This window comes from Phycodurus eques, chromosome 16 (genome assembly GCF_024500275.1).
Source record: "Phycodurus eques isolate BA_2022a chromosome 16, UOR_Pequ_1.1, whole genome shotgun sequence".
Classification (NCBI taxonomy): Eukaryota; Metazoa; Chordata; class Actinopteri; order Syngnathiformes; family Syngnathidae; genus Phycodurus; species Phycodurus eques.
This window is the reverse complement of record NC_084540.1, coordinates 20,305,302-20,318,095: the sequence shown is the minus strand read 5'-3', so window position 1 is coordinate 20,318,095 and position 12,794 is coordinate 20,305,302. Positions and strand designations below refer to the sequence as shown.

Below are 12,794 nucleotides of genomic sequence, written 5' to 3'. Positions count from 1 at the left end.
CAGCACGGTACCGGCATGTGATATATAGTATGGCTAAAATAAAAATACAACATAATCGTTAAATGGGGGAAGAATGGAATGTACGCCACAAAGTCTGCTGTTTTTAGTCTTAATGTGAAGAGACGTGCCTCCCGGGCTCAACGTTTGTAGTTCAGTATTTTTAACTTTTACTAGACAGTGGTTTTATACAGTACATTTGAGTGAGAATGTTAAAAAGCGTGACACATGAAGTGGACGAACCTTCAGCAAGCCACTTCCACTTCCTTAAACACAGTACGCCTCACTAATAGCTTTGGGCAAACTTTCCACATTTGACTTTTGAGAGAGACCATTGGGGCAGGTCATTTGTAGATGAGGGTTAAAAAAAAAAAAAAAAGGGTTAATTAATCCAATATTTAATAAAATAAAAACAATTCTATTTCACTAATATTTGTCTTTATTATTTTAATGTATAATTTTTAAAATTTATTTACAGTTAATATAATTCAAACTAACCGGTAACTAACAAATATACGGTTCAATTTTAAAAATTCTTACTCATATTTTGTTTTGTTTTTTTAAAATTAATACAGAGATGAAAAATACATACAACGGGTACGGAAGGTTTTCAGACCCCCTTAAATCTTTCACTCTTTGTTATATTGCAGCCATTTGTTGAAATCATTTAAATAGATTTTTTTCCTCATTAATGTACACACAGAACCCCATATCGACAGAAAAAAACGGAATTGTTGAAAGTTTTGCTGATTTATTCAAAAAGAAAAACAGAAATATCACACAGCCATAAGTATTCACACCCTTTGCTGTGACACTCATATTTAAAACTCGGGTGCTGTCCATTTCTTCCCGTCATCCTTAAGATGGTTCTACGCCTTCATTGGAGTCCAACTGTGTTTGATTATACTGATTGGACTTGATTAGGAAGCCACACCCCTGTCTGTATAAGACCTGAGAGCTCACAGTGCATGTCAGAGCGAATGAAGAATCATGAGGTCAAAGGAACTGCCTGAAGAGCTCAGAGACAGAATTGTGGCAAGGCACAGATCTGGCCAAGGTTATAAAAAAAAAAATCTGCTGCACTTAAGGTTCCTAAGAGCACAGTGGCCTCCATAATCCTGAAATGGAAGACGTTTGGGACGAACAAAACCCTTTCTAGAGCTGCCCGCCCGGCCAAACTGAGCAAATGCTATTTTGTTTTGCAATGTTTGAGGAAACAGTTTTGATTTCATCTAGTTTTATTAAACATTTGAATGACCTTTAAGAATGTCAAAATGTTATTGAAAACATTGCTTGTACAGTATTTTCTGATTTGCTGGATCGTCATTGTTTGAAATTAGAAGACTAAAGAATTGAAACAAATGGATGAGAGTCCTGGAAGGGATTGTGCTGTGTTCAGACTTTCAGATTCCCCTGCACTGAAACATTTGAATTCCCAGAATACTTGAACGCCGTTGTACAAAGAGCACATGTTTTCATTCGCTCGGCTTTGCACGTGTGACATGTGTCCGACCGGGTTTTGCCTTTTTGATGCCGAGCGTTGGGAGGGACAAAAGGGCAAACCTTTTTACTGGCCCAAATTTACGGGAGCTGCTCCATAGGCGTTCCAGCTGACGCACGGCGAGTACCGCAAGATTCCCTGGCTGAACTTTTGACTCTTGTGTTCCCGGCCCAAAACTGTGGCACCAGCTTTCCCGTCCCAAACACACTGCGGCCCCCGGGGCTTATTTTGGTGCCTAAATAAAAGAGCGGGAGCCTGATTACAAGATGTGCTTTGGTCAAAAAAACAAAGTGAGTGTAGCCTAAAAATAAAGAACAATGGCACCCAGAAGGATTGAGGTTGGTGGGAAGAGTATTTTATGAGATACCTTCATGCGAATGGGAGAACCAGATTTGCGATGCGCCGGAATGGGGTCCGCCCCGGAAGGAGGGCGAGGAAGGCGAGGAGGGCGGCCGGGAATGGTGAGACGGGTGGGAAGGGGGCGAGCCCAGACTGCTGGCCAGAAAGGTCCCCATGAAGGAGGCGGAGGAATTTCCCATCAATCCGCTGCCTGTATGAAGGAGACAAAACAGAGTCTTTGATCCACGGTCATTCTTCGAACAGCGAGGGAACATCTGACATGTCCGTCGACCTTTTTGTGGAAATGGAAACAAATGGCTTGACCATATATGGGCATGTGAGTGACAGGAAAGAGGCTGTGTAAAAGTAAAAGCACAGTCATCTCCTGCTCTTCACAATCCCTACTGCGAATCTCTACAGAATTTAATGGATATTGCGTTTGTTGTTTTTTTCAATCAATAATGGGGGATAATTTAAAAAAAAAAAAAAATGCAATTGAGAGAACGGAGACCATTTTTCCATTTTTTTTTTTTTTTTTTTCCATTTTTCCAGAAATACAAAGACAGCGCCACAGTCTTTTAAATAAAAATAAAAAATGCTACATGTAGATTCAAAGGCTGACTAGCTTCTATGGCGTAATAATTAAGCATGGCATATTTGAATGCTGCCCTAGGGAGAGGGGGTGAATGAGCGCACCAGTGTGTGTGCGTGCGTGTCTCATGCGCGCTGACACAAGAGTCGTGGTCCTCACTCCGCCTCTCCCTGTGGGCACGCAGAGGTCTCATGTCACAGCTGAGCACACACTTTTCCAGGCTCGCTCCCTCTTGCTCTCACACACTTTCGCCTCTGTTCCCCAGTGTGCCCCCGCGACCCACCCATTCCCTCCATTCTTTCTCTCTTCCGTCCTCCCTCCATTATCTCTCACCGCTCTGTTCCACTTCTCTCATCTTCTGATTTCACATCGGGAATTAGACAATCCCACCCTTTTTTTTTTTTTTTTTTTAGTTTAGCTAAATTTAGACTTTTCTTGGTCCCATCTCAATAAGCCGAAATACACTTGTGGTGGTTTGTAATAAGCAGTCCCATCTCTCCAAGCCCAAGTTATGTCATCCTAAAGTGGACTAAATCGTAATGAAGCAATTTCCAAAATAGAAATGTGGTTTGTCCCAGGAATCCAAATGTACTAAAGTACATAATATTTCGCCATACCTTCAACATAAACTGTACACAGGGTAATTATAAATAACACAACAGATATGAATGGGCGTGCCTGTTTATGTCAATAAAATTGACATTTTGGGTCCTGAACCAGAGTTTTTCTTATATGGCGCCAGGACACTACCATTTAGTTTTGGTATTGAACATAAAATTTGATATTTTTTATACAATGTTCTTTGATTTCATTAGTGTGGGAAAACAAAAAGCGCTGTCACTGAAAAAAGATGGACATGATGGTCTGAAGACGACACTGAAAAAACACATCCTACGATAAAAAAACAATATCAAAATACCATATTTTTCTTTCATGGGCATTTTTTTTCTTCAATGCTTTTCCCCCCCACGAACAGTACTTCTAGAATGCATAATTTAACTTTCAATGCCAAAACATAACGGCATTGTTCTGGATCTAAAATCTTAAAGGTTAACAATCACAGGAGTGTGGCCCGATCCCAGAGGGTACCAGAACAAAAACCTCAAGATAAGCCTCATTAGGATTTTGTTTTGTTGGAAGTATCTCATGTTCTATTACTTTTGCTGTATTTGTATCTCCTATTCATCTTTTGCTTGGTCTACATTGTTTGATGATTGTTTTTATTTTGTTTTTGTTTTGTTTTGTTTTGTTTTGTCTCCCAGTTTAGGTTTCTGACGCCTAATGATTGCACCAGCACAGAAATCCTTCCCTGGCTGCTGGAACTGCGTGTTTAACAGGACTGCGATGAGTAATTGATCATTTGTAACAACGTTGAACGTGGACGGTACTCGGGGGCTGATTGTCTATTATGCATTGCTGGGCAAGCATGGGAAAACACACTCATTAACCAATGCTTAAATTGCATCGCCATTACGTGCCCACTACCCCCACCCGAGTGGCAGGACCGTGACGTGTCACGCTTATGTATGAAGACAGCACTCGTGCACGTGTGTGTATCATACATTGTGTTGGAAATGCTATGTCTAAATCATATGGAAACCCAATTTTGCAGCTTCGCTTGATTCCACATTTTGCATTGTAGTATATTTCACTCCTATGTACGATAAGAACACACACAAACATGCAGCTCCATTTGCGAAGGCCAAATCTGAATCTCAATTAAAATCTCAATTAAATTGAATAGAAAAAGAAGCATTATTTGTCCTCAGGGAGCAATTTGAGAATCCACCGGAAATTAAAGTAATGGCTTTTTCATTTATGTATTGATGGGTTTCCTGGCATTGACAGCAGGAATCCTAAGTTTACATCCCTACCCACTATTTCGTTTTAAGCAGAAGAGATTTTCTTTTTTAACACAGAACACAGCAAAGGCGGGCTACTGTGCTTTCACACAGACACAGCATCTCAGAATCACTTAATCAGTTGAAAGACTGCATCAACCAGCATCTGTTGTGACGTAAAAAGTCATTTTTGGATAGTGTTTTCAACAAATGGCTTGTGTGAAACATCACTGTCCCTCCACTTCAAGATTTACCGTTTACACAAGTATTGTCCTAGCGCTGATCCTACATCCAAGGCGGAATACAGGCAGGGTGACTTGGTCACCCCCACTCTGTTTTAGGGTCGTTTTATACAGAACAAAAACCTGGGTAAATCCTGGCTTTAGCATGTTGTGGTAAAGGTGCTCCTGTTTTATCATAGTTTTGTGATACAGTAGTTGAGCAATGCTGCAATAGGTGTTGAAGGTATATGGGGCATTGTGTGGCAGCCTGCTGACACACTACAATGTCGTAGCCTTTCTGGTTTGTGCCCCCACCTTATCGCCTCCATCTCTGGTGCCACCTCAAATCACCCGAGTGCCTGCGGTAAAGCCCTGTCACAGCGCCAATGAAAACAGGGGTGGGGGTGGAGGACAGTGGGGGATGGATTAATGCCAGCATGGTTGCCGGGCACACATCCAGCCCGCATCATTCAGACACCCACAACTGCAGTACGACATTGCCATCTACCATATATACACTATCCTGCCCTGTTTTCTGCTCATTTCCCCTCTAGGTAGCCAAGCCAAGCCTCCTCATTGCCTCCGGCTCACATAAATCAACTAATCCTCCTGCATTATTAACAGCGTCGCGCTGGAGAGAAAGAAGGGGTTAGAGAGACATCGGGAGTGACAGCAAAGCCTTTTTGTGCACAGCAATGGAGAAAGGTGTCTCTGCGAGGGAGACAAGAGAGAAAACATAGAAAAGGAGTGCCTGGATATCAAGCAAGGAGACATTCGTGGAAGAGCAGTACTTGATAAAAAAAAACCTTGCAGACCTTGCAATAATCCAATCTGTATTGTGACACTATCTCCACCATGTTCCGGTCCTCTCGAATCCTCATCGTGTCACTTAAGAGTCCTCTAAGATCTGCTTCATTCTGTGACAACGTGAAGCGTAATGAATCTGAGGTGTTGTTGAGACAGTGCATCTTGTAAAAGTGGTCTGGTACGCTGAGGTGAGTTTGGGAGCCAACCGAGGCAGTGACGATCAGGGGGAATGGAGGTCACCACAATAACTTTCCACATCTGCTTTCCACATCTGTTTGGTTAGCAGCTTATCAAGGAGACTGCCGACACCGAGCCAGCTCCGTGTCGATGTTCTATTTTGAGCTCCACTTCTTGAGTGGTGCCAGCGGTGCACTTGTATAGGCACTCATTTGGTGCTCATCCCTCAGAGCGATGGAGATTAAGGAATTAAGGGAGACAGGAACATTGGTATGTGGTGTACACACCTGCCTGTCTGAGCAATCCTAAATCAAATGTGCAAAACAAACCTCTGGAGGTTGACTGGATGTATAGGGACAACGAAGCCCAGTTTGTTCCCAACAGCAGCATCGCACATATTCGTAAGGCACTGGACCGGAGGCCCCCACGGACAGCTCGGACTGAGCAGCAGGCAGGGAGGATAAGGGCCCCGTTGTCATGGGAACAAAAGAGAACCAGAGCTTGAGGCGAGGAGACTGAATGCTGGCCATTAAAGCGATAGAGGGCTGATCCATTTGGTCAGTGTGCTGCCTACCTTAAACCCCACCAAAGAGAAACTGTTGCAGCTTATAGCCGGCACGCTTTTCTCCTAAAGATAATCCAGTTTCAATCGGAGGGCTTCAGGGACAAAGGTGTCATAATCATTCTCCCGTTTGGGTCACTAATCCGCTCTGATTAGCATTTTCGCCCATTAATGTAACCCTGTGAGGTGCGATTTTTTGTTTTGTTTTTGTTTTTCTGTCTTAAGGAATTATACAATAATGGATATAGAAGGATTCGTGTGGGCCAAGAAGTGATGGTTAAAATGGCTAAAAAAAAATCCAACAAGAAGCACCCACCCACAATGTGTTCTTTTGAATGTTGGGAATGGTCAAAATGTGTACATACTGTAACGCCGCTATATAAAAATGAGACTATTATGATTTGTTTCCATATTGTGCCAAATCATTTTCTCATCTGCAAAGTGGCTGTCTGAAGGCACACAATGACATTTTAGACACACGACCAGAAATGTGATGCGGACAAGAGATGATCGGAATATTGCAGGTGTTGGTTGGCTACATCAGTGATCAGCAAGCAACTCAGGAAAATGCTACAAGGTAGCAACACACAACAGCGTATCTGCTCACCCACAGAAAGTACTAGAATAACACTCAATGAAACCAAGACCACCACCAAGATTGAATCTTAACAAATTGTCCACCGCCATAGATACCCACCTGCTACATATTCTTGGATTTGTCTCTGCATTCATTGGTATGTTGACAAAAGTGACAAAATCTTATCAGAAACCGCAGCCTTTAACGAGCCATCTGCTCTATATTTGAATTTGTTTTTCAACGTTTCATTCAATTCTGTTTAGTAGTTGTTGCATAATCCTGCCTGCTAATAAACGTACTAAAAATTGGGTTAAAGTTGGATTGTCAGAAGTCTGTCCTTACAACTGTAGGGCTCTGGACTTCCTCAGTTCCCATATCCACTCTATTATGTCCTATGACACGTTCCATTCCTACTTCTTGTAGTCCAAGAATTGATCAAATCACACTGAGTGCAACAGCTGTACTTGATATTATCTGACCAAGTAAGACAAGGTGCCAGAAAGTTTTTGTTCGATATCTGAACTGCGCTACTGCCGTTAAGGATAGGAATCATAAATTCAAATGTATTAGCTTTCTTTTCCAAGAGTACATCTGAAATTAAGACTGAAAAATCTATTTAGAATGTTGACTTACCAAGTAAAAACATTACAAAGGCTTCGTCAGTTCCTCTCCCACCTCACAGGGTGTTTCTCTTCCTGTTAGTGCAGTCCTCGTTTCTGCCCAAGTCTTCAGACGTCAAAAACGTTCCACTTACACCTCATACTCCTTAATCAGTGCAGCTTTTTGGGACACCAGGAACCGGATGGAACTAGGCAGCAACTGCACACATCAGTGGTCCCAGACAGAATGCACACACCACCCAGGAGGGCCGCTGACTAACCCGGCATTGACTTCCTCACAATAAAAAACACTGGGAATTTGAAATGGCTACTCAAGTTGGGGGGGGATTTCCTTCGAACAGTCATCTTGAAAACATTAACTCAATTGGTAGCCAGATTGCTTCTCACAATTGTCACAGACGTCTTTGTTCTGGTATCTCCATCCCCATTTTCTCAAGCTTGGTTCTCTACGCTGTATCCGGTACCAGTTTTGGCATCCTTACATAGGGGGTAGAAGCCTCTGGGGTGCAGTTTCTCAAAGGTAGAAGTAAACACACTGCATACCATAGACAACAAAGACAAGACAACATAAAGTGCTGGATGATCTTCAAGTCCTTTGGTACATTATTTACACTGCTGACACAGTTACGGCAATGCCCATACACGCCCCATATTGGAAACACAAGCCAGATCATCGTTTACCATAACAAATGTATGAACTGAACTGTACCACTTGATGGAATGGTAGAGAAACACTTTCACCATACTTCACAAGACAAGAGTCCTGGAACCGGGCCAAGTGCAAGGGTGCAAGGGTGGGGGAAAGTGCCAGGAGCTTACGCCTCCGACACTCCACTCTGCATGCCTGTGGACTGAGTTTAGTGGATGTGGTCAGCTTATGTGGGGGTGGAGAAGGAACAGGAGAAGTAATTGGAAGAATAGATGTTAGAGGAAAGTGAAAGATTTTCTGTGCTACAGGGGAAAATATCCCGATGATGGGTAAGAGGCGAGAGCTGAGCCAAGTGTAGATAGTGGTGTCAGGGACTTTTAGGGACTTGTGTATGGAGCGTTTTCCTGGTCAGCTATTCTCTTGTGATTAATGACACGCTAAAGGCATGCTGAGATTGTCCCCCCATCTGAAGCATCATACATATACAATTTGAAAAATGCATCAAATGGTTGCGCTGAACTCACCGTATCAAAAAGGCAAGGACAAGCTATGTCCTTGCAAAGGTAGCAGTAGGGGAAAAAAACATTGGACATTGTTTTTTTGTAGCTGGGATGGAGTGAGCATGCAAAAATATATGATTTTTGAAATATATGATTTTTCCAAACCGTACAACCATTTCAGGAGTGGAACAATTTATAGTATCAGTATTGTATGGTTGCTCCCGCAATTAAGAGGCTTCTCTCTCTTTGCTTTTTAACGGCTCTGGTTGTCATTTTCGACTGGTACCGTTGTCTGTTCGCAGCCAAGTCTATTTTCCATGTGGTGCTCAATTCTGAGAATCGCATCAAAAAAAGCTAAGTGTTCACACAGCATCAGTGCTGCCATGGGCCAGGCCGTCATTTTAGAAGGCCTAATTGAGTAGGAATGAAAAGAAAATCCAGGGTCAGGGGATGTTTCTCAAGTCTGCAAGAGAGAGAAACATTTTTCTGTATCGCTTATCCTGTCCTGGGTCACACGTGAGGTGGAGCCTATGTTCAGCTGACCTTGGGCATGACACGGGGCCGATCCCGGACTGGATGCCAGTCAACCACAGGGTACAGACAGACAACTATTTACACTCGGATTCACAACTTTGGGCAATTTAGTCTCCTAATTTCAGACTGTGGGAGGAAACCGTAGTTCCCAGAGAAAACATGCGAATTCCATGCAGAAAGCCATCATTCAAACTCAGAACCTTAAATTGTGAGGCAGACTGTGGACTACTAACATCTGCAAAGTTGGTAAACTGGGGTTGCCGTGGCAATTGTAGACCCGATTCGCTTTATTACAAGCCGGTGTGGTATTGAGAGGTGCTTTTCGAAGGTACCGTAAGTGCCGTTTTAGCTTGTCTTTGTGACTGATGTTGAGTGGTGCTTGCTCCATGAGAAACTGTAGTAATGCGTTGAGTCACTGGCCTCAATTGAAGAGAACAAGTAGACATTCCATGCTGGGACAAAGGAGGGAGTGGGAGGACAGATTCGAAACAGCAACAGGATGAGACCAGGACAAGGCCCATTACCTCCTTTTTTACACCACCCACCCACACTTGTGCACTCAAAACTTCCCACACCCACCGCACAGATTTAGTTTAATAGCTCGAGCAAGAAAGCAAGGTCTCCACACAGACTCGTGTAACAGTGCCTTCATGAGAATGTTTATGATGTCACAGGAAGTAGATATTAAACCAGACCAGGGTGCTACACTTTTGGTCCAAGCTCATTACAGAGTGTTTGCTCTCCAAGCACCTTAGTTCCATTGTACTTTATTAGCGTGCCCCGCCCCCCTCTAACCCCCACCCCACACTAGCTATTAAAGCCAATCTAAAGCGTATGTCTCTTAGTTAAGATAATATACCAGAGCCTTGGCTTGCAAGGCCAGGTCTCACGTTGCTCTTTGAATGCAGAGCAGTTGCTCACCTCCTCAAGGCAAGCCATTTGCTACCTGTCCAAACGTTTGTTGAGCGGGCTTGTTAGCTGACCTATTGTTACGTGAGATGCTTTCCAGGCCCTTTCCTACGTTCCGGATCATTATTCCCTGGGCATAAAATCGCCATTATCATAGTGGAGCTCATCCATCTCACGTGCACATCCAAAACATCCGCTTTTAAAATTGTGATTTCTTTCCCCCTCCTTAACATACACGCACACACAGACAACAACACACCCAAAAACAAAGACGCCCACAGCTGCGCCGGGCCATCTCTCTAACAATCCAATCTGTTTTCTTTCCCATGATGTTTCCCATTGGCACAGTGAGGAGAAAATCAGATTTACTCCCCCACAGGGCCCATGCAGTTGCACTGATATGGAAAATGATTTCAGAGCTGCTTGAGCCCATAAACATTATTTTGGTCTCCCCCTGTTAATGACACATTTCTTCCCAGCATTGAGGTAGGGGTGAGTGTTTAGACAGGAAGTGGGGAGGAATCCTCCGGGGCCGCACAAACATCGGGGGAGTCCTTCACCCTTCCAACTGTTCACTGACATCCCAAACTTCTCTCACCCTGTTCATCAACAGCACACACAAAGTAAATCACCCATGCGGGAACTTAAAATTGTCGATGCCTTCAGATAAAGGCCCCGCCCTCCCAAAAAAGTACAACGCTATCCCAGAGCCGATTCAAAAAGGGTTTCTCACCTCGCGCTCCAAAGCTGTTGGCCTGCTTCCTCGCGCACTGCATTTGGCTTCAGGGCACAAATCAGCTCGGCTACAATCGTGTCATACAAACCACAAATCTTTTTATCGGTGTAACGTGCCAAGCGCAGCGGCTCCCCTCTTGAACGCGGTCGTCGGGGCGAAGTCGCAAACACTCTGCCCGGTGCATATTGTCAACAAGAGAGGCAGCGCTGCAGCCTCGAGTCCAAAACGCGATGTTGTAAAGAGACTCCAGTGGGCCAATTGTGGGGCACTAAACCTCCCATTTGGTACCTATTAAAACCCATCTGCAGGACCAAATATGAGGGACGAACAGGAAACAGCCATTTTACATCCCGAAATGGTCTTGCCGTTGTTCTACCTTCCGCTGGAAATATCATTAGAAGTCTGGATATTTTGATGTCTCTATAGCCATTGGATTTATGTTCAGACTGGAGGTTACCTCTTGCCCAGTCAGGTGATACACAGAAAGATGAAAATATAGAGAATCCTCAATTTTCTATGTGAGATTTCAAGTTCACAAATGGGGCGCAATGAACTAGTTTACACAGCCGCATGAATACATTGTCACGTTATACACGAGGCATACATTCAGTTCACCCGGTTAGGTGAGACAAGGAACACATTCCAAACGTTCCTCACACTAAAAACATGTGAAACGTAGAAATCATAAAACACCGTCTTAACTTTAAAGAGCAAGGGAATATCGTGAAGAGGATTTGCGTTGCGGACGACCGTAATACTCATCTAATTCTCAACATCCTTCTTTTAACAACAATGTAAAAAGACACAAAACAAAAACAAAAAACATTCCACCTAAACTTTGAGTCACCTAGCTTATTGTGACGCTGGATCTTACAGCTTACTTCACGTAACTGCCTGTATCTAGTCCTCTTCTTTTAACAAGCCGGGTCAAGACATTCTGTTGGCATAAATGCAGCAGAAAAAATGACGACTTTGATACTCCGCCAACTGAGCTTTTGAGAGAGATATAAGGTGTGTCAAAAAGGTTCCTGGACTGGTGTTATTGTTCTCTTGTTGCACTGGAAATATCATTTGAAAAAGCTGTGGATTCCTAGGATTTATGTTACGACTGGATCCATTTATGCAGCCAGGTGAATCGCTCACACACAAAAACAAAAAGGCAAATTCAAACATGCGCTCAGCACTATTTCCTCACACGAGTCCCCTGTTAACTTTTGAACTTAATTGGTTAATTGGGATGTGGTTTGACTGGGCATGTTTCCCTCTCCCTGGGGGTGACCATAAGGCTCCAGTATTCCATGCTGGCACAGCCTGGCGGAGTCTTACTGAAGCGATGAGAGGTAATGACGCTGCACAGGAGACAGTTAAAAAGAAATGTTTTTAAAAAGTACTTGCGTTATTTTTGCAGCGATCGCTCCCTTGCACCACATACAGTATATGCTGACGCCACATCAAAGCGGCTCTTTGACGACGCCGTCCTGGGTGGCCTGGCCTCCCTCTCTGCTAGATGGATCTGCTTTTGCAAAGCAAGAGCGGCGGTGTGGGTGAATGGCGCCACAGTCTCGTGTGTTCCGTCAATCTCGGTAGTCAGCTTGCTTTGTCAAGAGTGAGATAAACGCACAATCAAACCCCACTGCAGTCATTTTGCTGGAGGCTCTCTGGAGAATAATACGACCGCGGAGACCACTACCGGCACCCACAAGGATCTACCAGCATCTCGATTCATCGGCAGGTTTTTGCACCATCTTTTCACTTTCATCCCCTCTTTCCTCACGCATTTCGTGATCCCTCCTGCTGTTCAACTCATCTTCCTTTACGTCCTCATCACTTTGATCTCTTTCCTCAGGTGCCACCAAGTGCTTTCTTCACAGTGGCCTTGTTCCGTTAATATTTTGATGACTTTCTCGTCATCCGGCTTGTGCTCATCTTGTTTGTCCATCAGTTTTCCCGAAGCCTGCGAGGATAATGAACGTCTTGTTTTATGGGGAGTCCAACCTGCAAATCCCATACCCCCAGTCGTAAATCAGCATCCTAGCGTTAGCGTTATACCATCAACCGGAGTTCACTGGAATGTCCTGTCCTTTCTGGTCCTTTGAATTTCCTTCCCTCACGGATCCATCAGTGACTCCCCCTTTTAGGTCACGAGCTGGACATTTGGGACTCATTTGGAAGTCCACAGTTTGCTCCCTTCCTCTCAGTTCTGTCCCCATTTGCCCTTATTATGATCGAGTC

General features: G+C 43.9%; 1 protein-coding gene across 7 annotated transcripts in view; it reads right to left on the bottom strand.

Annotated features, from left to right (window-relative positions):
• Positions 1–12,794, bottom strand: part of LOC133414667 (BAH and coiled-coil domain-containing protein 1) — a 64,587-nt gene that overhangs the window by 25,523 nt on the left and 26,270 nt on the right. For 6 of the 7 annotated variants that reach the window (XM_061700186.1, XM_061700189.1, XM_061700188.1 and 3 more), the window contains one exon: positions 1,866–2,048. In XM_061700186.1, the coding sequence (XP_061556170.1) occupies positions 1,866–2,048 (183 nt within the window). Of the gene's footprint in view, positions 1–1,865; positions 2,049–7,247; positions 7,418–12,794 lie in introns of those variants that run through there. The other variant, XM_061700190.1, reaches the window with a different exon arrangement.